At 33.8% G+C, this 27127-nt stretch overlaps 1 protein-coding gene across 50 annotated transcripts in view; it reads left to right on the top strand.

Moving 5' to 3' along the window:
- The window catches only part of LOC106869047 (MAGUK p55 subfamily member 7), an 850742-nt gene that overhangs the window by 820646 nt on the left and 2969 nt on the right, over nt 1-27127 (top strand). For 30 of the 50 annotated variants that reach the window (XM_089358333.1, XM_089358312.1, XM_089358304.1 and 27 more), the window contains 5 exons: nt 10222-10308; nt 11317-11397; nt 17041-17134; nt 22322-22430; nt 23940-24077. In XM_089358333.1, the coding sequence (XP_089214459.1) occupies nt 10222-10308; nt 11317-11397; nt 17041-17134; nt 22322-22430; nt 23940-24077 (509 nt within the window). Of the gene's footprint in view, nt 1-10221; nt 10309-11316; nt 11398-17040; nt 17135-19356; nt 19387-22321; nt 22431-23939; nt 24078-27127 lie in introns of all 50 variants that reach the window. The other 20 variants (XM_089358318.1, XM_089358298.1, XM_089358323.1 and 17 more) reach the window with 1 other exon arrangement.

Genomic DNA, 27127 nt, shown 5'->3' with positions numbered 1-27127 from the left:
CGTTAATTCTTTTTTCATTTCCTTTATACATAAATACATACATACACACACACATATATGTGTGTGTGTATATATATATATATATATATATATAATTGTCTTGGAAGGGACAAATAGTTTCTGTTAGCAAAATTATGTTTTCATTTATAAATTTTCACCCAAATGAATAATGTTTTGAAATTTTTAAAACTTTTGTCATGTATTGTCTGTAACATTACTGTGTCCCAGCACTGGCTAGAACCAGTAGTGAAGAAATAAAATAATATTTTTAGTGATGGAAGGGCTTTGGTAATCACTCTGCATATTATTAACTTCTTAAATAATCTTCAGTATTGCTAAAGAGGCTTATTCTATTAACTAACTCATTAACCCTTCAGCATTTTAAACTGACCATATCTGGCCCAAATATTCAACCTGTTTTATGTTCAAAACCAGCCAAACCTGGACTCTCATGCCTACCCTACAATGTCGTTATAAAAATCTCAAAACTACAAGGCAAGCCATAATAAATTCAAAACAATATGAATAAATGAATATAACATTCAACAAGGTAATCTGAATCGTAAAGGGTTAATAGTATATAATTATAACTATGCTTTGCCTTTCCTTCGGCCAGCATTGGTGGCATGAAGAAGGGCGACTCGTATGCATGGGCGACTTCTGGTCTTCCACAAACAACTTTTCGCAGACTTGTGCCTAAGAGGGTAACTTTCTAGGTGCAATCCTATGGTCATTCATGACCGAAGGGGATTAGGGTTAGGGTTAGGGTTAGGGTTAGTCTTTATAACTATGCCACTGCATAACTAAAATTATGTGATGGCATAGAGAGTAAAGGATTTGATGTAAGCTGAGCTGTTGTGAGGAGAAAATAAATAAAAAGGAACTGAATTAAATATGAAAATAGATAACAGTTGCTGTATGGTAGTAAAGTGCCATATAACAGAGCTTTGAAGAGGAACTTATTTGGAGTAGATAACTAGTCCTACATCCAGAAGCCCCAGATACCAGTTTCGAATCTTGGCACAAGGCCAGCAATTTCAAGGGAGAGGGTAAGTCAATTACATCAACCCAAGTACTCAACTGGTACTTACTTTATCAACTCTGAAAGGACGGAAGGCAAAGTGAATTTCAAGTGAGATTTGAACTCAGAATGTAAAGATGGACAAAATACCACTAAGCGTTTTGCCCAGTGAGCTAACGTTTCTGCCAGCTTGGCACCTTTAAGGAGCCCTAGATATTGATAGAAGAGGGTAAGTGTAGCAGAAAAGATGATAAAAGAAGAACATGGGAGAAAATGAAATGGGGATGTATTAAATATTACAGAAAAGATGATATGGAGTGGAAATAAAGGATGATATGTATGCCACACTGCAGACTCATTGAATCCAGAGCAGCAGGAAATGACATCACTTGGTAATGGCATTAGCTAATAGCTAATAGGTTAATCTAATGGAAAAACAGTAAAATTTATTGGTGCTACTTTGGTGTGTGATCTACAAGGGAGATTACTTTAGGTAACTGTTTTAATTAGTTTGTACATACTTAGCATTGTAAGTGTATTTTTTTCAAAATTTTTATTATTTTAATAATAAGAAAACCATATAATAATTAAAATAAATGCATAGATCACCCAGCAAAGTAAATTTGCTCATGTAGATCACACGGAAATTAGCACTAGCACAAAGTAAACTTTTTCTACATATGTGCACACACACACACACACACACACACACAAATACATATGTAACAATAAAATCATTTCTGAAATTTCTGAATGAGTGTCACTAATGTGATTTGGTTAAGTCGATGCCAATAGAAGGAACCCAAATTTCATTTAGATTTTAAAGCAAAACTATTTACTGTTTAGAACTTTATACTTTATGCTATGAGTGACAGTACAGGTATTTACGCAGCAATAACAGTTCATTGATGAGACAGAGAGACAAGAGGGTGTGTCTAACAGCATGATAGTAGAATCTGCTAACTGCTATTGGTAAAAATTCTATCTATATGTTATATCTGTTCAAGAAAAAGTGATGCAAAAAAAAAAGTATCTTGCTGATAAGATCCTGTTTACCAGTTGTCTTAGTGGTCAGTTTTTATGATGACATGATTGATATTTGAATGAATTGCATTTGTGTTAGTACAGAGTAATTTCTGCCAGAGATCAAACTAGCCAGTTGACCACTGACATCCCAATAGCTGAAACTTAGCAATCCAGTTTCAATTCCTCAGGATTTTAGACTACTAAATATTCCTGCTAGACACATACATATATGCACATACACATGCATATATGCACATGCACACACACACATACACATATATGCATATACATTGTTCTGGGTTTGTTCCCACTGCATGACACCTTGAGCAAGTGTCATCTACTATAGTCCTGGGCCTGTCAAAGCTTTGTATGTGGATTTGGTAGACAGAAACTGGAAGAAGCCTAGCATATCTATCTACTTATCTATCAGTCTGTGTGTGCGTGCATATGAGCGTGTGAGTGTGTATATATTAGATTGTATTTAAATTGGCATTCTTAAATCCCTTGTTTTGGGGAAAGGGTACAAGTTTCAAACTTAGGGAGATTGTATATGGAATTATGCACCAAAAGTGTTTCAGAACTTATTTACAATTTTGTGACAAGGTCCTTTTTATTGTGCCCAAGATGTTGTTATTACTTCTCATGAATTTGTAACAGTTGCAAGAAAAACATATGCTGGGGTGAAATCCCACAAAGATGACATCCTGGACAGACCTGATTGACTGAGGAAAAAAGAAGTGATGTGAAAGAGACCATTCTATGAGTACACTCTGGCAGTTAGTGACACTAATCATGAGAGAGATAAATGAGAAGCAGTACATCAAAATAGAATTTCCCTCAGAATGAGTAACTAAACTGGTTAATTAGCAGAGTGAACTATTGTGGATCTACAGCCATTACTTTACTTATTGAAACAGAACCAGGGGACTGTCTTAAAGTAGGCATTATTAACCAATGAAGATCCACTAAATACTGGAGGAGGAGTTGTCTTGCCAATCTCAAAGTCTTCTCTACCCTTGACAGAGATGGGGGGGTGCAGAGACGTAGTGGTGGGGTTGGGGAGGGCTGTCAGATAGCCAAGAATTTAGATATACATCTTTTCTGCAGCTGAAAAAGCCACACATTTTCCAGTGTTGGGGCAATGAATAAGAGAGTGTAAGAAGATTAGCACTGTTACTAGAATAGGATAATAATGCACCACAGCATTAAAGAAAAAGAAAAGTAAAAGGAAAGCACAACTAAAAAAAAAAGAAAGGCAAAGAGAGTAAAATAAAAAGACATGAAAGAGATGTGAATTTAAAATCAAAGCGGTGTTTTCTCTAAGGGATCAAATAATTGCCAACAAAGTGAAGAAAAAGGAAACTGTTGAAGAAAAGGAGAGATGAAAGGAAGGCAGTATTTTGGCCAAGTATCGAGTAACTAGTGGTGGTAGCGTTGAGATATGGCAAACAAAGCTCTTTATAAAGTAGCTGTAGCTCAGATTGATTGAGAACAATGATACAGATTTCACAGAAATGTGATTCCACAGATCATCCAACCTTATACAACATTACAACTATAAACTGACATAAAGTTGTTGATATAGTGAGAGGGTTGTGATAAATTTACTGTTTCAAAAGCCTTATGATATATATATATATATATATATATATATATATATATATATATATATATATATATACAGATGTGTGTGTGTGTGTGTGTAATCCTTATAAGTCTTAGAACTTTTTTTTTTTCCTGGAATGCCACGGAATTATAGGTTGAATAAGTTTCATTCCTTTCTACACCCTATAATGGAATACTTTCTTGTAGGAAATTTACACACTAAATTATGTATGTATGAGAAAAAAAAAAAGAAAAACTAAAAAGGAATATTCATTTCATTACACGAGGCAATATAAAGAAACTACAGATGAAAATATGTTTGTATTGTACTATACATTACAATACATAACATATTTTGATGTTTGTATTGTAAGGCAACAGATATTGGTGATATTAAAAAAATAAAATAAAATGATTTTTTTTTAAAGAACGTATTACTTTACAATTTCTCACTGCACTTCCTAAATGAAAGTATATATTAAAGACTTCGGTAGTATATCATTAATGTTTTGCTTTTCCTATTATGTTTTTTTTGTGTTTTCTTGTGAATGTTTATATAAAATGTTTTCACTTAGTTGCATGTTATTGTTTAGTTTAGTTGATATTTTTTGTTTTTACATTATTTTCTTTATGTTTTGCTGTTTTTGTTTAGATATGTGTGTTTTCGTCTGTTGTCAAAAACAAGAGAGAATTCAATGAAAAAATAAATAAATGAATTGCATGTTTGTTCTTAAACTTTTGAAATGTTTAAATTAAAGATTCTGTCAGCCTTGATGTAAACATGAACTGATTCCTTGAGGAATATTCCTCATCAGGTAAGTTTACAAATGTGAACTAAATTTCTGAGTTGATTATTTTTTTCCTGTAATATTTATTTTGGACATTAGATGTTGGCGATAAATGATTAAAAATTGATGAAATAAAAGTTCAGACCTTAACCAAGATACTCTGTTACTAAACACAAACAGTTTTACTTACGTAGTTTGAGTCTACATAATTAAGAGATAATTTTTACTATTTCTTCAGCTTTATCATTATTATATTTTTTTCTTTATCAAAGCTCTTTCATCACATGTCTTGTGACCCCTTCAGTGACGCTTTATCCCATGTGTCTCCTCTTGTTCTGTTTACTTTATTTTGTAAAACAGTGCAAGAGGAGATACATGGGATTAAGAGTCACCAAAGGATGTGTGATGAAAAAGCTGTTACTATTTCTACTTTAGGATAAAATAATAACTTATATTTATTTGATATCGCATTGTTACAGCTTCACTGTATTTCTGATAATGTCAGCCTCAGGGAAGTACCTGCAACCTGGGAAGAATAAATACCACCAGGGATTTCATTGAAAAGAGCTGCATTATTTGTTACCTTGTTAATGTTTACATCTTTCTCTAATATTGGTTTCAAATTTTGGCACAAGGCCAGAAATTTCGGGAGCAGGAATAAGTTGGTTACATCAACCCCAGTGCTCAACTGGTATTTATTTTATCAACTCTCAAAAAGGATGAAAGGTAAAGTTGACCTTGACAGAATATGAATTCAGAACATTAAAGACATGAAATGCTGCTAAGCATTTTGCCTGACATGCTAATGATTCTGCCAGTTCACCACCTTCCATCTTTTGCTAACGTTCATCAATAAAAGATGCACACATACACACACACACATCTACATATATATGCCCGTATACACGCTGTAAAGTTACTAGAGTTTAGAAGGGAATCCAGTTATAGAAGTAAAAAAAAGAAGGGGCGGGGAATGTAGGAGTGTGACACGATCTTCTGACCCATCTAGGAAAATGATAACTCCAAGTAAAGCTGACTTGAACTACGATGACCCATTCAACCCATGCTAGCATGGAATGCAGATATAATATATATATATATATATATATATATATATATATATATATATATATATATATATATATGAGAAGAACATAATTGGGGTTTAAAATTCATTACAGCTGATTCAGTTTCATTTTATTGATGCAAGCATAGATTATATCATAGCATAAATCCAAGTGGAGTTTTGGAAAATAATTCCACATAAGTTGGATTTTATCTATTTTGACAGGGATTTTTCAAATCTTTTTTATCACATGCTTCAAAATGATCGGGTGGGGTCTTGTAAGGGCCTTTATAGGTCTTACTTATAATATGTTACACATGTGGGGGGGGGGGGGTATATGTTCTGATAACTCTGAAATCCTTGTCTATCCTCAGGTCAGACCATCTCATCTTTTGTAGCAGTAGGTTGAGCTGTATGTAGGAATTCCCTTGATTTTGCTTAGGCCTTGCTTGTTTAAGATGGAGTGGTGTAGCCTAATGAAATGTGGCTGTTATTTCTAGTTGCCCAAGGCATGTTGATTGTGAAATATCTTTTATCTTTTATTCTTTACTTATTGATGCTGCGGTACTGCCTCAAAGAACTTTAGTTGAACGAATCAACCACAGTACTTACTTTCTGCCTGGTTCTTATTCTATTGGTCTCTTTTGCTAAAGCACAAAGTTACGAGAATGTAAACACATTAACACCAGCTGTCAAGCAGTGGCTGAGGAACAAACATAGGCACACACACACACATATCATCATTGTTATCGCCTACCAGTGTCGCCTTCCTGGCACTTGTGCCGGCGGCACGTGAAAAGACATTCGAGCGAGGTCATTGCCAGTGCCACTGGACTGGCTCCTGTGCAGGTGGCACGTAAAATACACCATTTCGAGCGTGGCCATTGCCAGTACTGCCTGACTGGCCTTCATCATGCCGGTGGCACGTAAAAGCACCCACTACACTCTCGAAGTGGTTGGCGTTAGGAAGGGCATCCAGCTGTAGAAACTCTGCCAAATCAGATTGGAGCCTGGTGTAGCCATCTGGTTCACCAGTCCTCATTCAAATCGTCCAACCCATGCTAGCATGGAAAGCGGACGTTAAACGATGATGATGATGAAGATGATGGTGATATACTTTTTTATTAAAGCTGCAAAACCATCACAAAATACTGATTCAGAGATTCACATCCTTGTTCATCAAATAGTTGTGATTAAAACTGGAATCATGTGATCACAACTGTCCAATGAACAGGAATGTGAAACTGAATCACAGTTTTTTTTTTGTGATATTTTTGCAGCTTTAATAAAAATGTATATTAGTCTACCATTAGTATTCAAGTATTTTTTCCACCTTGTTTTGCATTTATGTACTTACTCATGTGTGTGCATGTATATATATATATACATATAAATATATATATATATATGACGAATTTCTTTCTGTTTCTCTCTATCAAATCCACTCATAAGGCTTCGGTTAGCTCGTGGATATAGTAGAAGGCACTTGCCTCAAGTACCATGCAATGGGACTGAACTCAGAACCATGTGGTTAGAAAGCAAACTTCTTGAGATCAATTCAGCATATTCTCTCTGTCTCACTATATTCGTAGATTTAACACTCATCTACTTAAAACATAGAAAATAGAATTGAGCATCATCTCTGTATGTCTCCTAGTGGTTTGGAAATTATTTGCCTTTATTTATAAAAAAAGACAAACACATTTAATACATAATTCATGAGATTCCTCTATTAATAAATATTAGAATATCTGTTTGGCAAATTTTAAATGGTGATGCCATATCAAATGTGCTGCTTGCTTTATTTGTTATTTCATTCATTTCTTTATTTACTGTATTGTGCGATTACGACATTTCTGATGTATTAGAGAGAAGGGGGGGGGGGAGACAGAGAAAGAGAGAAAGAAACATAGGATTATGTACAACAGTGAGTCACCAGGTGAATTATTCCAATAAAACCATACAGTTGTGCATTCAGTAGGAATCTTAGTCAATCTCCTAGCGATAGACAAGTTGATATATTGTCATAACTATGGAGACACAGGAAAGAAAGGAGATGAAGTATTAATGTGTTGCATGGGAAATACTTTATTTATTTAGTATTGATATGTGACTGTAAGACTAAAGAGAGAAGTTGCTAAACAGAAATATTTCTATAAATATTCTACATTAAGTTTAGTAGATTGAAATATCTGAAGTATACAGAGAATATTTACTGGATTATGTTTCATGTAAACTAAATACATACAAAACAATGTTTATCCACTGAATAACTTTATTTACCTGCCAACCTCACTAGCATATATCTTGGATTCTAACAGAAGCTGTAACTAAGATCTACTTTTTCTTTTAACACAATATAAAATCATATTTTGCTATTGACCCTATAATAATTATTTCAGTTATGAAGGAACGGATAAGACTTTCAAGGACCAGATCTAATTAAGATTTGAACTATAATATATCTTTTGCAAGAGACAACTATGAACTACTACCAAATCACACTTTCACCAGTTATCTCCAATCTATTTGAAATTTGGAATGGATATTTGCATTTGTAATCTTAACATACCTAGGTAGATACAGATACAAAATATGCTGGTTGCTGTAGAGTATGTCTTAAGAGAATAACTTCTCCCTTTTAAACAACAGTGTATTCAACACGCTCATCTCATTGGTGCATAGCAAACAATTCTGTTTGTTGGAAGCCTAAAACTAAGCCAGCAGCTTTGGCTAGTCTCGGAATTCCAGTTACTTCTGGCTGATGAGACATACGTTGAAACACCAGTGTCCCACAGTGCCATGCACAATGAGTGTGTTGAACTAACTGCAGTCATGGAAGGAAAAAGCTATTCTCCTATGGTATACACTACAGCATCCAGAATATTTTATGCATGTACCTGCCAAGATGTGTTAAGAATAAATAGGCACAGGTGTGACTGTGTGATAAGCAGCTTGCTTCCCAACAACATGATTCTGGATTCAGTCCCACTGCGTGGTACCTTGGGCAAGTGTCTTCTACTATAGCCTCAGGCCAACCAAATCCTTGTGAGTGGATCTGAAAGAAACCCATTGTATATGCATATATATATATATATATATATATATATATATATATATATGTATGTATGTATCTATGTATGTGACTTTGTGCCTGACCCCCCATTACTGCTTGACAACTGGTGTTGGTGTCTCTTTAACTTAGTGGTTCAGCAAAAAAGACCAATAGTATAAGTACTAGGCTTAAAAAAAAAAAAACAAGTCCTGGGGGCAATTTGTTTGACTAAAATCTTTCAAGGTGGTGCTCCAGCATGGTTGCAGTCAAATGACTGAAACAAAAAGAATAAGAGACTGAAAGAATAGATATTTATTCCCATTCTCACTGCAGAGGACCAAACAACGATTTTTTATTTGAAATTCATCACTGTTTAGTCCAGTGTTTCTCAGCCTTTTTACCCTTGTGTAACCCTTAAAATAAATTATATGTTTCAAGGAACCTCTTCACAAAGACAAAAATTATATACCCTATCTTTCTCATATCTTTTCATCATAGTTCACATGGTAAATATCATATATATATTACGATCATGAAATTAGCATTAGCTTATCTCACTCTTTCTTGCGGTACCCCTAGGAACCTTTTGCGGAAGCCTAGGGTTCCAGGGAGTCCTGGTTGAGAAACACTGGTCTAGTCTGTTAAACTAGTAGCACAAAACTGAAGTTTTCTTTTCATCCTGCTTAATCTATAATTACTGCAATTACCATTACTATTCTAAATATGCTGACTTACTATTTTGCAACAGAAATATAATTAGATATAATCCCTGTTTTGTGTGTGTGTGTGTGTGTAATATGTATGTATGTATGTATGTATAGATATATATATAATAATATATATGTATAACAATATGTATGTAAATATATATATATATATGTATATATATATATAGTATATATATGTGTATATATATATAACATGTATGTGTGTGTATATATATATATATATATATATATATATACATATATATATATATATATATATATATTATATATATGTGTATATATATATAACATGTATGTGTGTGTATATATATATATATATATATATATATATATATATATATATATATATATATATATATGTATATATATATGTATGTATGTATGTATGTATGTATGTATGTACGTGTGTGTGTGTGTATATATATATATATATAACATGTATGTATATATCCTCTTCCTAATAAACAATATAAAGATAAAAGTAAGGCTTTTTGTAACACTTCCGTTATTCAGATTGAAATTTAAGGAGATAATTGTTGTTTTAGGGATGAACAGTTGCAGACAGGAGTACAATGCTAGGCTTCTTACCAAAACTAAAAAGTATTATTTAGGATAGTTTCACACACCCATAAACACTTTGACAGTAGAGAAAAGTCATTAAAGAGAGCGAGAACTAGAATGAAGAGAAGAAGGGTGAACAGTAGAAAAGAGTCATAAATCTTTAAAAAAAACTATAGCTTTCAGATTTCTACTGAGAGGTCTGTATTGTAGTTGTGTTTTAGAAATTTAGTTTGATTTGTAGCAAATAAAGTACAATTTTGTTCTATTATCTATGAAAATGATGTCCTATTCTCAATGGCAGATTATATCGTACTTTCTATTACAGTCGTATCCCATTCTCTATTACAATTACATTTTATTTTCTGTTACAGTTTATGATTCGGAAGAAATTATCACCTATGAAGAAGTTCAATTATATCATCCAAAGCCAGAATTCCCACGACCAGTTGTTTTAGTAGGCAAGTAATTTTATGATGGATAAAGGATTTCTTTTTTGTTTGTTTGTTTGGTGTTTCTTACTCGTAGGGACGAAGAGCAAAGTAATGCAAAAGTTCTAACACAACCATATGACAAAATGCTGTAGAAACTACTGTTGCTTATCTTGTGGTCAGTCAACCTTGAATGGGCAACTTTACAGTGAAAGATATTCAAGCCTTTACAGTTATTCATAATTTATCCCAGATTATATAATGTGTCCTTTTTCCAAAAAAAAAAAAGAATATGATAGTAAGACATAATTTAAGAAACATTCAGCTGCTATAGCTAACAAAAGGTTCTCTTGCAGAAGTATGTTGACAGAGTAATTCATGTGCTGCAATGTTTGGTCAGCAACATAATAGATAGAAAACCTATTGTATATGCTTACTTCAGTATATAACATTAATCTGTCGTAGTCATTCTATCTAGAAAAATGCGTTACTCATCACATTTATTGTTGACTACTTCTAGGAAATGGTATTCGAAAAGGTATATATTCCTATAAACTTCAACTTACAATTCAAGCCGTATATGACAGCTTTTGGCAAGATATACTAGTCACTAACTAAACTGTGTAAGAAGTTTCTCCTTTCAGTTGGTATTTCCGGCTGTCTGTAGTTACATTTGAATGATTACATTCAGATAGTTGTATTCTGTTGATGAATTTACTTGCAGCCTGAATTGTATATGTTTTTTCTATGATACATTAGTAGCAGTAGTTCTGAATGTCATCATATACTAAGTCAGGTAGATAACAAACTATCTTATAGCCGCCTGGCACTCTTAATTCAAACTAATTTTGCTTCACCTAGTATTAAGTGCATAAATTATGCCCCATTAGATAATAACTTCAATCCAAAGTTTAATATACGCTTTTAATTATTGAAAAGGAAATTTCTGAAATGTATAATTTCTATTTTGAATTTGTTCCTCATTTACCAAACATTTACTCCAAAAATTATTCATTTGCTTCACCTTTGATTCCACAGGTCCTCATGGCGTTGGGAGGAATGAACTGAAGAGACGTTTGATGGCGAGTAATACTGAGCGATTCCAAGAAGTTGTGCCATGTAAGAAACAATAAGGCTCTTTGCACTAATTTGTTCACTTAAGAAAGCATGTTCTTATATCATAGCAGTGTAATGAAAAAACATGGCTGAATATTTATTTCAAATTTTGCCACAAGGCCAGTAAGTTCAGGAGAAGGGATGAGTCAACTGGTATTTATTTTATCAACTCCAAAAGGATCAAAGGCTTAGTCAACCTCAGCAGGATTTGAACTCAGAATGGAAATACAGACAAAATGTTGCTAAGCATTTTACCTGACGTGTTAACAATTCTGCCAGCTCGACACATTAATCTGGTTGAATATTAAAAAACAGTTTATATGTAGGCATGTAAGTAAGTGTGCATGTGTTTGTAATCGTTTTCTCCACGAGCACATTCTGTTTCCATAAGGAGTAGTTATAAAAGTAAGAGATGTTGGCATTCAATACTGGCCATTCCATTGGTTCCTATCCATATTAAGATCAGCAACTTCATCAAATTTTATATTATATATCTAGCTAGATCATTATTAATTTGTGAAGTTTAAGTCTTTCACAAAGATTCTCCTAAACATAGCAAGGCTCTGTAACTCTATTTGAATCAAAATAGTGGCCAGTGGTATATATTTGGTTTTCTCGGATTATGTCCAATGAAAAATATTCTTTAAGAATGTAAAATGTTATCAGCTGAGAAAGTCTGCACTTTTGCACTAAACTATTCATTGTTAATTCTTTGATGGAAACAAAATCCAAATGCAAATTGTATAAGAAAACAATATCCAGCATTTATCTCCTCTGCTGGTGTTTCTGTTTTTGCTCAAGCTTCGCTACTATAGAACAACATTTACATTGAAGCCTTTGTTTTGTTTGTGTAAATGCAAGAGTGTGTGTAACTGTGAATGCATGAAAGAGTATGTAGGTATGTGAACATGAGCAAGCATGTGTGTGTGTATATGTATGTATATGTGTGTAAATATGAGAAAATGTGTATATATGTATAGTGAGACATGAAAGCAAAGCAGAGAAGAAAACATATCAATGTGTTAACAATGCTTTTAAAAGCTGATAGAGTCAACAAATAACAAATAAATTATCACTAAATACCAACAGTATTAACAAAAAGATATTTCTAATGATGTATTTCTGTAAGTTTACTGAAAAATATGCTTTGGGTGATTTATACAACGCAGGGAATTACGTCAAGATCTATCACAATGTTCTACTATAATACTAATTTCTACTTTAGAAAAGAGGAAACACATTCTGAATAATGTGATTCTCAAAACATGATACATGGTGTTTGAAAGAAAATAAACTCAATAATCACAGATGGTATGCTTTTGGTTACAAGTCTGCTCAATCAGGGTTGACCTGGGGCTAATCAACGATTTTGTGATAAGTGATCTTAGGCATTGAAAGATTTATGTTTTGTTTGAAGCCATGATGGAATACTGATGACGTGAATGAACTTCAAATCTCTGAGTTGGTTGTTCATTAATCTACTAAGCCAGAGATTTACTCTCTCAAACACACACATATGCATGTACAAATTTTATGCATACATACATCCAACTATATAACATGTAATCCAGTACAACCTGTCGCATGGTCGAGTCATTGGCGACTAAACTGCAAACTCCACCAGGCTTGCTTGGTGAGGAGGGTCTTGTTGGACACTCTGCAGGATGAAAAATAAGACCCATCAAGGGGCAGAGGAACTCCTGAACAGTCAATGGCCATCAGACAAAATATCTGCAAATATGTATATATCTTTTTTTATATATATTTACATATATGTATATTTTTACTTTTATATAGATATATTATTTATAATTAAATCTTACTTTATATTTTTCAATTGCATATATTTTACTTTTTTTATATTTATATATATTATTCATATTTACTTCTTATTTAATTCCTATTCACACATCATACTGTACCTTTCAAGCGTTGGGCTTGACGGAGGCAATATGGCCTATGCTAGTGTTGCGTAGCTAGCACCTGTGCTGGGTGTCATGAAACTAGCACTTGTGTCAATGGCACATAAGAAGTACCTCTCACATGTTGGGCTTCACAGAGGCAATGACAAACGACTGAGACCTTTGGCAATATACCATGTTTGAGTAAAAGACTCATCAAGCCATGTGAAGTCATAGTTATGGCAGATACTCGTGTCACGCAACTGGTGCCCATACTAGTGGCAAGTAAAAGCACCCATTACACTCTCAAAGTGGTTGGCATTAGGAAGGCATCCAACTATAGAAACCATGCCAAATCCAATTGGAGTCTGGTGCAGCCCCTCACCCTACTAGCCCTGGTCAAACTGTCCAACCCATGCCAGCATGGATAACAGCATAGACAACAGACATTAAATGATGATGATATATATATACATATATATACACACACATACATACAGGTGCAGGTGTGGCTGTGTGGAAAGAAGCTTGACTCCCAACTACATGGTTCCAGGTTCAGTCCCACTGTGTGACAACTTGGGCAAGTTTCTTCTTTTATAACCTCAGGCCAACCAAAGCCTTGTGAGTGGATCTGGCAGACAGAAACTGAAAGAAGCTCATCATACATGTGTGTGCCCATGTACCTGTCTGTCTGTCTGTCTCGTGCTGCCACTTAACTGCGGTTGGTGTGTTTATGTTCCCATAACTTAGTGGTTCAGCAGAAGAGATCAATAGATCAAGTACCAGGCTACAAAAAAAAAAAATGCTGGGGTTGATTCATTCAAGGCAGTGCCCCAGCATGGCCACAGTTTGATGGCTGAAACAAGTAAAAGATGCATACACACACACACACACTCACACACACACACACACACACACGTATTTATAATTATCGTTATTATAATTATCATTGTCATCATCCATGTTCCACACTGGCATGGGTCGGAGAGTTTGACAGGATTTGCTGATAGTTTAAATGACTATATCATCATGCTCCAATGTCTGATTCGCTTTGGCATAGTTTCTATAGTTATCCATGCACATGTGCATTGTACATACATGTGCAATACATGTGTACATGGATAAATTTGCATTCATGTTATGTATGTGTATCTTCCATTAGTAAACAAGTGTTTGTATGTATAAATTCCCTGTTTATATAATTGTGTATGCGTTCAGCCCCAACTCCCTGGAATGTTTCGCAGATTCTCTTTATACCTCTACTCAATAGTATTTGGAGAAGGTGGATTAGTTTGCTTTGTTGTTTTGTGGAAAACAACAGTATTTCTAAATTATTGTGCAGATCTGCTGGCACATTGTTTAGTGCACACGTGGTAATAGGTACAAATGGTACAAATGAAAATCTATAACCTGGATATTAACAGCTGAATTCTTCTCAAATACATATGTATGCATATGTATGTACTTAATGTGTAATATATGTGTACGCTTATATATATGTATACATGTGAGTATATGTGTGAATGTATATGCATGCACATTTATATATATATTTGACTCAAGCACTTCTATGTTTTTCTAAAGAAAATTTATAATTATATATAATATATATATATATATATATATATATATATATATATATATATATATATATATATATATATACAATCAATAGGGTATATTATACCACTCACTAAAACCAGAACCAATGCTCCGAAACCACCATAAACTCGCAATAAAGATACACACAAGCAATGCAATGAACACATTAGAAATAGGCTTACCTTTGCGTTGAATACATCAGTAAGTAATGTATCGGTAATTCGTCTAGCATATACTAATGCCGTATCAAGTAACATTTTTGATATCGAATTGTATAAACCTGGCTCTAAAAGTGCTTCATTTGGTCTCAAACCAATGTAACACCTCAATTGTGTTACGCCATAAAGAGAAATTAGATGCCTTCCTTATGTCTTTATTAACCCTTCTTGGGATGTGTTTACTCACCAGTCCGATCTGGGATTTGGAAGGGTTAATCAGGCAGCATTTAGGGTTGGAAGCAAAGTTCAGTTTGTGATTCTTGATAGTTATAAAAGCATTACGTTTAGCTAGTATTTCTACCCTGTTGACGGTGTCTAGGTAAGTGGCTGTTTGTTTAGCCTCATTATTGATGTTATCATAGATATGTGGTGCAGCGCATCCATATTTTTGTGTGTTGTTGTTCTCTAAAAGCTTGATGTAGTGGTCATCATCTATCATCTTCATCATCATTATCGGTTTTTTTTAAAAATCCATTTTCTGATGTTTGTATGGGTTGCTTGGGTCTAGACAAACACAGCACCATACCACCTGTTGCTTTACTTTGTCATCTCCATTTGTGAAATTCAGCTCTAGCGATCATCCTTCACCACTTCTTATGTCTTCTTCCACTGTTTCCTTCCACATGAATCTCCTGTCATAACTCCATTCACCTAACATCATCCATATCCATTCACATGTCCATACTAGCATGCCCATTGAATTTCTTTTAATCAGGTACAAGGTCAAATTTCAAGAGGATAATTCTTTTAGATACTAGAAGTTATGTATTCAATGCTGGCATGACCTCTAATCCAGTGATCCCTGTCCATGGCAAAGACAACTTAATTAACTCCCATATTAAATAGCTGGTTAGATCATCAACTAGGGAAATGCATGTCTTCCACAAAGTTCCTCTGTAGCTCGATATTTGTGATTCAAAAGAATGCCCAGTGGTAAATTTGGTGTTCTGAAGCATAGCCAATCAAAATTAATCATTTCCAACATAAAATGCTATTAACTAAGAAAGTTTGCACTCTTGCAATCAGCCAGCCATTATTTATTCGCAGTTGAAAATGAACTCCAAGTGCAGATGATGAAAGAGAGCAATGTCCAGCATTTCTTTTTCAACCAGTATTTCTGTCAGAATAGTCAAATGAATTGATGTAATTGAATCAAACTTGTAAGGATAAAAGGAAAAACAGTCACTGAAGGGATTTGAATACTGAACACAAAGATTTAAAACTAAACAGCTTGAATATGAGCTGAGAAAACTTCATTACAGTATGCTAATGTGTTAAAAATATAAACCAAATCACACCCTACCATCTTAAATATGAAAGGAAACATTGGACAAAAAAACCTGGAAAGGGGAGAGAGAGAGCATCAAAGCTGGAATGACTTAGGCTATAGATTAGGTTGACCAAATCTGACCTGGTGCTAAATAACAATTAAATCCAATAATGTTCTACTCTTTTAAATATGGTAAGATTTCACATATGGAATACAGTAAGTTGAACAGTTTTGATTAAATGACATTATTAATGGGATTTGTAGACAAATTATCTCTCCAGAAGGATTAAAAATTTTTTTAAAAAAATACCAAAGTAGCAAACTCTAATAAAATCAGGTAAACTTTTAAAAAATATAGAAAAATGTAATAGTGGAATGGGTCTTGTTTCAACCAACTTGCCATATTTTAGTAATTCACTTAGGAAATATGTCATGCCATTAACTAATACTAAACAGATCAACATTAATAACTATACCCACGGTAAATGACTATTTAGGCCATAATTATTATGATTTAAATTTAAACAATTAAGATAGGAAAAATTACGTTTATAGACATTTTAATTTATAGATATTTTGTGTTTTTCATTGAAACTGAAATTATAATTGATGTTGGTTAAAGATAGTATTCATCAATTTGATATCTTTCTTCCAGATACAACTAGACTAAAAAAACCTCATGAAGTTGATGGAAGGGATTACCATTTTGTATCTAGAGATGAAATGGAGAAAGGTATTTTACTAAACAGGTATGTATATCTATCTATCTATCTATCTATCTATCTATCTGTGTGTGTGTGTGTGCGCACACACATGCATGTGTATGTGCATAACGAAGATTGCAATTAGTTCCCACACTCAGAGACAGCTATAGACATTAAATCTTGTCACCTAAAAGATTATACTGAAGATAAATTCTCAGTAGCAACTGGGTGACTCATCAGCTTCACACAAATAATATGCTCTACAACATGTATTGAGTTAGTCTTTCTCTCTTTTGTTCCATCATCATCACCATCATTTAAGTCCATTGTCCTTGATGGCATTGGCTGAATGGTTTGATAGAAGCTAGCAAACCAGAAGACTGTGCAAAGCCCTACTCTCTGTTTTGGCATGGTTTCTATGGCTGAATGCCCTTTTTAACATCAATCACTTTACAGAATGTATTGGGTGTTATTTGCATGGCACAAACACTAGTGAGGTCATCAAATAACTTACAAGACAGGACCTCTCAACTGAGGGGGAGGGTAGTATTGAGGCTCTGTGCCTGGTGACAAGAGGTTAGAGCAGCGTCTCTCAACTGGGGTTCCCCGGAACCCTAGGGTTCCACAACAGGTTCCTAGGGGTTCCACAACAGGTTCTTAGGGTTCCACAACAGGGGTTCCATGAGAATGAGTGAGATAAGCTAATGCGAATTTCATGATCTTAATATTACTATTCATGCACAACATATTATTGGTTATTGTAATATAGACATCATTCTATCTAACCTATTATGTTATCAAAAAAATATAACAACCATATATATATGTATATATATATATGTGTGTGTATACATACATACATACATACATACATACGTACATATATATGATATTTTCCTCGTTAACTACAATGAAAAAAATATGAGAAAGATATGATATATAATTTGTTATTTTTTTGTGCAGGGGTTCCTTGAGACATGTAATTTATTTTAAGGGTTATGCAAGAGTAAAAAGGCTGAGAAGCACTGGGTTAGATTATGAATAGAGACAGAAAAAGGTGTCTTGCTGTACATTCAGGTTATAAGGTGTTGTATATAAGTGATGTAGAACCAAGGATTGGATGGGATGAGTGGATGGGTAAGTTCACAAGATTGTGAAAGGGAAGTGGGTGATGGAGTGGAGGGAATATTGTAGGTAAAGGTAAAAATACTGTCTCGAGTCATGCCAACTCATAAGGGCTGGTTTCCCAGTTTGCATGTCATACAGAACGCAAGTCTGTCATAGGATGACTCATTTTTGCCAGGTGAGTGGACTGGAGCAATGTGAAATGAAGCATTTTGTTCCAGAACACAATGCATCATCCACTCCAGGAATCGAAACCACAATCTTACAATCTTGAGTGCAACACCCTAACCACTAAGCCACGTGCCTCCACAAGGGAATGTAGTGAGTGGACACAAATAGAGGGAGGAGTTGTTAGGAAGATATGTCATAGGGAATAGATTCAACATAATCACATTGTATCCAGATAGGTGCATGAGGGTGCAAAGGGTAAGTGGAAGATAGACGGGAGGCGAATAAAATGAGTGGTAAATTTGGATGGGGAGACGGGGGAGGTGTTAGGAAGAGTTTTCTTTTCCCATGCATTCTCCACATTTAGCAGTCATTCAATTTTGTATTGCCATACCTCACATTAAGTGCAAGTGTACCATCTTCCATTCGAACTCACTTCTTTCCTACATTGTCATGATTTTGTCCAGCATATTGTCTTGCAATCCAGAACACCTCATACCTCTTGACTTATTGCTGCTGAAAATAGGCAAACTTCTTCCTTTCTGCTTCACGTCTAGCTAAATATGCCTGTCTGCTCTCTTCTCTTCCAGTTTCCTGATATAGCTCTTTACTATCCCCATTCGTCCAATCCTTCCATGCCTTTTCTTTGCCCTTTTGACAGTGTCTACTTTACTGTTCCACCATCATGTCATCCTAGTTCTGGCTGCAACTATGCACCAGCTACAAATTTTGTCTTGTAGCCCTTTGTTAGGCTATCCTGAAGAAACTTTGCAATTGTTCTCTAAGCTATACATCTCTATTTCCTCATCCTTCTCATAAAATGATTGAATTAGCACAGCTGTAAATCTCTAACTATTTAAATGTATGTATGTATGTATGTATGTATGAAATAAAACAAAATAAAATAAAAATTGAAGATTGTTGTCTGTGATATTTTTATTTCATGCTTGACAATTGTTTCAACAATTCCATAGTGATTATTCACAACATGAGTGCTTCCTAAGGTAAATACCTGGATTATCTTACCCCTACTTACCTACCATATATATATATATATATATATATATATATATATATATATATATATATATACGTATATATATATGTATATATGTATGTATATATGTATGTATGTATGTATGTATGTATGTGTGTGTGTGTGTATTTGAAAAAAAAAAAAGGATGATTTCATTGGAAGTTATAATATAAATTTTACACTTTAGTTCATAGATCTAGTAAGTTCTTTGTTAACTTGGGTGGGGAGAATATAAAAAAAAATTCATTTTTACCTTTTAGGGAGAACTTTCTCGCATTCGTTGTCAAACAGATCTGAGGATCTGGGGCTTTGTGATTCTATATATGGGATTTGGGTGTGTTTGAGGTGGGGTTGGGGTTTGTTAATCAGTGTGGGAGTGAAAGACTGTTGATGACATCTTTCTTTTCCTGCACGGATGTTCAAAAGAGTAGACGTGTTTTTTTCTCTCTCTCTTCTATGTTTTCTCTTTCCAAGAAAAATGTTTCTCCCAGCATTCACAACTTTCCTCTCATTCTGGTCTAACGACCCTCCATGTTTGTTTTTGTTCGGTTTCCTTGTATGTCTCCGTAAATCTTAAATTCTATTTTAGAATTTATGGCAGCAACTGTTTTTGAAGACTCATTTTGTCATTGAATGATCAAAATGAGGAGTAGATAGACATCCAACACTGTGTTTACTTGTCCTGTTTTCCATTTTTTTCTCACTGGTTATGTATCTAACTCGTTTGTTCACATATTTCATGTTATTTGCACTGTTGGTAACATCCTGTACCCATATAATCATGTACATATATATATATATATATATATATATAGTCGTAGGAGTGGTTGTGTAGTAAGTAGCTTGCTTACCAACCACATGGTTCCGGGTTCAGTCCCACTGCATGGCACCTTGGGCAAGTGTCTTCTTCTATAGCCTCAGGCCAATCAAAGCCTTGTGAATGGATTTGGTAGACGGAAACTGAAAGAAGACCGTTTTATATATATATATATATATATATATATATATATATATATATATATATATATATATATATATATATATGTATGTGTGTGTATATGTTTGTGTGTGTCCTCAGCATCGCTTGACAACTGTTGCTGGTGTGTTTACGTCCCCATAACTTAGTGGTTCAGCAAAAGACACCGATAGAATAACTACTAGGCTTACAAAGAATAAGTCCTGGAGTTGATTTGCTCAATCAAAGGCGGCGCTCCAGCATGGCCACAGTCAAAATGACTGAAACAAGTAAAAGAATAAAAGTATATGGGGCTAAAAGCAACAGTAACATCCACCCCTAGGGGTCAGCCACACTTAAGTGGCAATATACTACACTTTATCGTGCAGTTACTGTTAATACTTCATTTAGAGAATTAACATTGCTTATATATATATATATATATATATATATATACTGAGAATGTTTTCAGGCTATTTTATATTTTCTGGTCTCACTTCATCATTATTTTAATGTCCATTTGCTGGAGGTCCTTCTTGTTGCCGACCTTCACCTGTTGCTAGGTCATATCTCTCCATGACCCAATATGCTTTCACAGAATATTGGAAATTCACCACACTGCTTGTATGACAATGACACTCATTTACAACTATCCTGAAATGTCAATACAAGGAGATATAAGCATACTCATACTCACACATACATACACATGCATAAGCACAGGCATGGCTGTGTAGTAAGAAGTTTGTTTCTCAACCAAATAGTTCTAGGTTCAGTCCCACTGCATGGAAAAAGTGTCTTCTACTATCACCCTTGTGGGTGGATTTAGTAGAAGGAAACTGAAAGAAGCCTGCCATATATTTATATGTATGTACATATAGCTGCATGTGTGTCTTTGTGGTTGTGTTTGTCCCCTACCACCTCTTGACAACCAGGGTTGGTTTGTTTACCTCCCTTGTAACTTAGCAGTTAGGTAAAAGAGACCGATAGAAAGAAGTACCAAGCTTTAAAAATAAGTACTGGGGTCAATTTGTTTGAGTAAAGTCATTCATGGTGCTGCCCCAGCATGGCCGTAGTCCAATGACTTTAAACAAGTAAAGCAGAAAAGATATATATGTGCACACACACACACACACATCTACACAGAAATAAATATGCATGTGTCTGTTTATACACACACCCACACAGGGCATTTTGTGAATGAGATTTGTTCTAGACTTCAAAGATGAAGCACAGAATTTGGCATGGAAACCAGTGCTAATCAGTATTTGATCAAATTTATTCTGGTTGTCCATTATTGACGCAGTACTTCTATATTTACATATATAAATAAAGAAGGAAAAAAATTGTTGATTTAAATAACTTAAATGCCTTGAGATTAAAGTTGAATTTCTGATTTTTAAAACATCTCCTTTCAAACAGTGTAAGTTCAACATTGTTGATTGCTATATAGGTTGATTTTTCAAAAAAAAAAAGCAGAAAAAGAGAAAAAAACAGATTTAGTTATTAGTAAGAACTTGTAGCTCATTTGAAGCATTGCTATTGAAAGAAGTATTGTTGTACAAAGAAGAGTGATGAAAGTCACTTCGATGCTAAATAGATATAAATTTCATCGATATTTCAGATTTTGAATCTATCATTTCCCAATTAAAAATTATTAAAGCAAAAACTGAATAAATTTATTTTTCTCTTTATTCAGCATTGTGATGGATTTCCTTATCTTTTTACTTATAATCAATTGTGTTTACATTCATTACAATATGATAACAATAAGCATTTGAATCAGTTCTATTTATGTCTTTTTTCTCACTCCCCTTTCAATACTTGTATAATTATTCTGATTTTTCAAAGTCTCTCACTCATTCTCCTTTTCTCTCTCTGTCTCCCCACCTCTTTCTCTCTATTTTGTTTTATATCTATATGCCTTCTTTTTGGTTTCTTTTCAAAGATTTGTTGAGTATGGAGAGTATAAAGGAAATTTATACGGCTCAAGCATTGATTCCATAAAATGTGTGATCAACTCAGGAAAAGTGTGTGTCTTAACACCGCATACACAGGTAAAACAAGATTTTTTAAGATTTAACTATTCTCTAAAGCTGAATGTTACTCTGTTATTAGACAACATAACACTAATTTGAGACAGAAATAGAAACAAGATCACTGACAGGATGACTTAATCCTCCTATCTCTCCCTTTTTTACAGATACATGGTTAGAGTCCCTTTATTGGGTCTGTTGTTATTTTCTGTCTCAAATTGCTGCTTATATTTTCCATAATGATTAACATTAAAATCTAAAGAGTTAATTCTTGATATGTGTCTGTTATTATGTTTAACTATTTAGCATTAAAACTGACAATATCTAGCCCAGATATTTGACATGTCTTATGTTCAAACTGGCAAAAATCCACCTACCCTACAATGTCATTCTAAATATAAGCAATTACAATCAAAATCTTGGAGTTACAAGATAATGCATGATTAATTCAAAACAATGTGAATAAATAAGCATCACATTTGACAGAGGAATCTGAATACTAAAGAGTTACTATCAAAGTAGAAAACAATGTGTGTGAAGGGAAAAGCCAGTGTCAAATTTGTCTTTTATCTGGGGAGAGGGGGTTTTATAAAATAAGTACCAGTCATACATTGGAGTTGAATGGCTTGACTATGCCTTGTGCTTCTGTTAAAAATCACTATTATAATTTATTATGTTAGCAATGAATAGAACAGACAAAAGCCTTGCAACATTTACAATACCTTCAGAGAAGTGTTCATCATCATCATCATCTATCATTCATTTTCCATGCTGGCATGGGTTGGATGGCAAGCCAGAGTATTGCTCCAGGCTCCAGTCATGTTTTGACACAGTTTCTATGGCTAGATGCCATTCCTAATGCCTACCACTTTACAGAGTGTACTGGGTGCTTTCTACGAAGCGCCAGCATGGGTGTTTTATATCTGGTGCTGGCATGAGTGCATTTTATGTAGCACTAACATATGTGCTCCTCACACGACACTGGCATGGCATGCTTTTTGCATGGCACTCAGATGGATGCATATTATGTAACACTGACATAAGTGCTTATTACATACCTGCCTGCTAAATACAAATATGATAAGGACTCATATATGTAACATAGCGAATTTTAAAAATTCATTCAAGATCATCCAAGCAATTGGTTGACAAAATCTTCCCCCAGAGTTGTTTAAAATCTAAAAATCAAGGAAGAAACATAATTTGCCATATTTAACTGTGTCCCTGTCCATCACAAGTCTGGATCCAACCTAAGTCAACTTTGCTTTTCTTCTTGGATCTACAAATACTAGACATATTCTAAGGCCAAACCCTTCTCTTCAAATGTATAAGCATTTTGTCAATGTGAGAAATCATTATTATAAGCTGACTTTAACTATCCAACCTCAGTTGCTAGATTAATTAATTGATCTGCAATATAAAACTAATAGATAATCAATTACTAATATCCTTAGGAATGTTTATCATTTTAATTTTATTTTATATATTTTGCTTTTCCATTTTTACCTTTTACTGTTATTTTTCTTTCAGGCTCTTAAATTTTTACGAACAGCAGACATCAAACCATATGTGATATTTGTAGCACCACCATCTTTTGAAATAGTAAAAGCCACGAGGTTTGAAAAAAATGCTAGACATACAGTAAATGATCTCCCTCAACCATTTTCAGTAAGTATTAATTTTATTTTCAATGAATTATAAAAATATTTAAAAGAACACTTGACAAAACTTTAAGTATTGACTTTCACGAACAGAAACTGGGAAAAAAGTTATTAATTTGAGGAGTTTTTTAAATTTGTGTTTATGTTATTAATTTTCGTTTTTTCTAAATAGTTTTATTTCATGTTGTACTGATGTTTGTTTTTGTTTCTCTTTGTCTTTTTGTTGTTATTGTTTTTTTTTCTTTTTTCTTTTTGTATGCATGCTTTTATTTATGTTTCTGAATTTCGAAATCAAATGAATGTGAAATATAAGAGGAAACAAACATTGGAATTAGATTTAATTTAATGTTTTTCTTATTATTTTATATTTTATTTATTGTTATTTTTACACTGTGATTTCAAATCTGTTTAGGATTTCACACTATGAAACTAACCAGACTCGATTACTGAGTAAATAAACTTAAAAATATTTTTAAAAATAAAGTTAAATAAATAAATGATATTTTTAAATATAGGAAAATGAATAAACAAAAAAGAAAAAGCATTTGTGGGATTTTAAAATGTCAAACATACACACAATGTAATCTTTTACTAGTCTAACATTTTGCAAATTTGATTGTAGTCGCTGCTTTGCAAGAAACGATAAAGAATGAGAATGTTTGTGAGATAGTAGTTAGCTCAATAAAAGAAGCTGGGTAGGAAGTAGATGTAGTTTTCTGTTTGACAAGATATTAATGTTACTTTTAAGTTTGTTCTTTGACATTTACATCGTCGGAGGAAGTCTTTTGTTCTGAAGACATCTCACACAGAATCTTATGGTTTGAAATCTCTACAGTATTATAAAATTAAGGCTAGATTAATTTATTTAAACATATGTACACATTCATACACAAGCTCAGGTATGCATAAATAGGCAAATGCAAAAGCACTGATGCCTTTTAAAGTAATATTAACAAAAATCACTATTTACTGAATAGCTATATATATATATACATATATATATACATATATATATATATATATATATATATCATCATCATCATATGGGTTGGATATATGTATATGTATACAAACTTCATGCTTTAGTTGTTGCATTCCCCATTCATAAGATATTACAAATATGATTTACTAACATATCTATCTATCATTATTTATGGGATGACTCAATATATAAATATATATATATTATTATAAAGAATGGAGAATTATACATCTTTAAAATTTATTTATTGAAAATATTATCTTTGTATTCCATTCCAACATGTGTTTCTGCTGGATAAGTATCCTTGTGTTCTTTGATGCAGCAGTTATGCACATTTAATTGACTTATATTAAACCAGTTGTGATACACATTCATCTAAATATTGACAAACCATACAGCTTCAATTGAGGTGTTACCCATACAAGCGGATGAAACAAACTCTGTAACCCAACCTATCGAATGAAGTACACTTTAATTGCATTGCTTATCTTAATGATTCTGAATGTTCCCTATCATTCTACATGGTTAGTCAGATCTGGATTGTATCAGAGTGCTCATAAGATACCTGCCCAGATTTCAAATCCCTATTCCATTATGTGTTATATGTGTGTATGTAAAAGGTACCAATGCTGGTGACATGTAAAAAGACACCCAGTATACTCTATGGAGTGGCTGGTGTTAGGAAGGTCATCCAGCCATAGAAATCCAAAAGAGCCAGTAGCCTGGTGTCCCCTGGCTTACAAGTTCCATTCAAACTCTCTAACCCATACTACCATGGAAAACGAATGCTAAACGATGATGATGATGAGTTAGAGAGGGGGGGGGGAGAGAAAAAGAGGAAAAGAGAAAGAGAGCACCATAATATCTGTGTAGTTAAGAAGTTCATTCCACAATTATGTGGTTTGGGGATGAATTCCACTGTGTGCCATTTTGGGTGAGCGTCTTCTGCTATAGCCCCATACCAACCAAATCATTGTGAATGAATTTGGCAGATGTAAACTGGAAACAATCTCTTCATATCTTTGTGTGTGTGCATGCATGTGTGCGCATGTGCATATTTGTGCCTCCATGTTTCGACATTTCATGTTAATTGTAAATGTCATCATCACACAAGCAGTTTCAATTGCCTGTGACCTTCAATGAAACCATGTTTGAACAAGAGAAAAATAATACTACCTTGGAAAAAAAAAGTGAGAGTTAACGAGGAAGAGCATCTGTCCATAGACAGCTAGAAAGTCTACCTCAAAGAATTTTCATCAGACCCACACAAAAATTACAAAAGTAGACATTAAAATGATGATGAATACACATCCATATATTATAAACATATCTATCTATACACACATACACACATACTCACATATAGATATCTGTTTGTGTGTATAGCTTTCCTGATATATGTCTGCAAGGATGTAAACATGTGCAAAGTAAAACCCATACACACACACATAAAAAAAAATCTGTTTTTTGAACAAACTTGATTGTGATATTTGTTCAGTGTCAATTGCAGACACTTCTTTGTCACTTTGGTTGTCAGAAATGCGGAAAACTAGTGATTGGCCTGCTGGAAATCTATTACCAACAACATTCTCTGTCACCAATTGCAATATAAAATAAATAAATAAATAGATTTCCAATCTTACTATAAACATTTTCTCTTTCCTTTTGGCAAGGTAAATTACTTTGCTCTGATTCACTTCTTTTTTTGAGTAGTTGACATCAGAAAGAGGACTTTCTGTTTTAAAACAAACTTATGTCAAAGCTTCAAGAATTGTCCAACCTTTTCTAAAGGGGTTTAGGAATCTGTTTGGAAAAGAAAAAATAAAACCATAAAGAATACAGGCTTTGGCATTTTTAACACTTGTTCTCCAATTCATGTCGATGCCATTTTCTGTTTTATTAGCCTAGGACCAGCTTGTTATTTCTGCACAGTTGAGACTTCTTTCAGTAATAATAAACAACAACAACAACTATTATTTGAGAGGATGCATGGCCTTGTGGTTAGGGTGTTGCTCACATGATCATGAGATCACCGTTTTAATTCCTAGACCAGGTGGTGCAATGTGTTCTTGAGC

The sequence above is a fragment of the Octopus bimaculoides genome, chromosome 10 (assembly GCF_046866305.1).
Source record: "Octopus bimaculoides isolate indiv1 chromosome 10, ASM4686630v1, whole genome shotgun sequence".
Lineage (NCBI taxonomy): Eukaryota > Metazoa > Mollusca > Cephalopoda > Octopoda > Octopodidae > Octopus > Octopus bimaculoides.
Note: the sequence above shows the minus strand (reverse complement) of the source record. Positions and strands in the feature narration are given on the sequence as shown.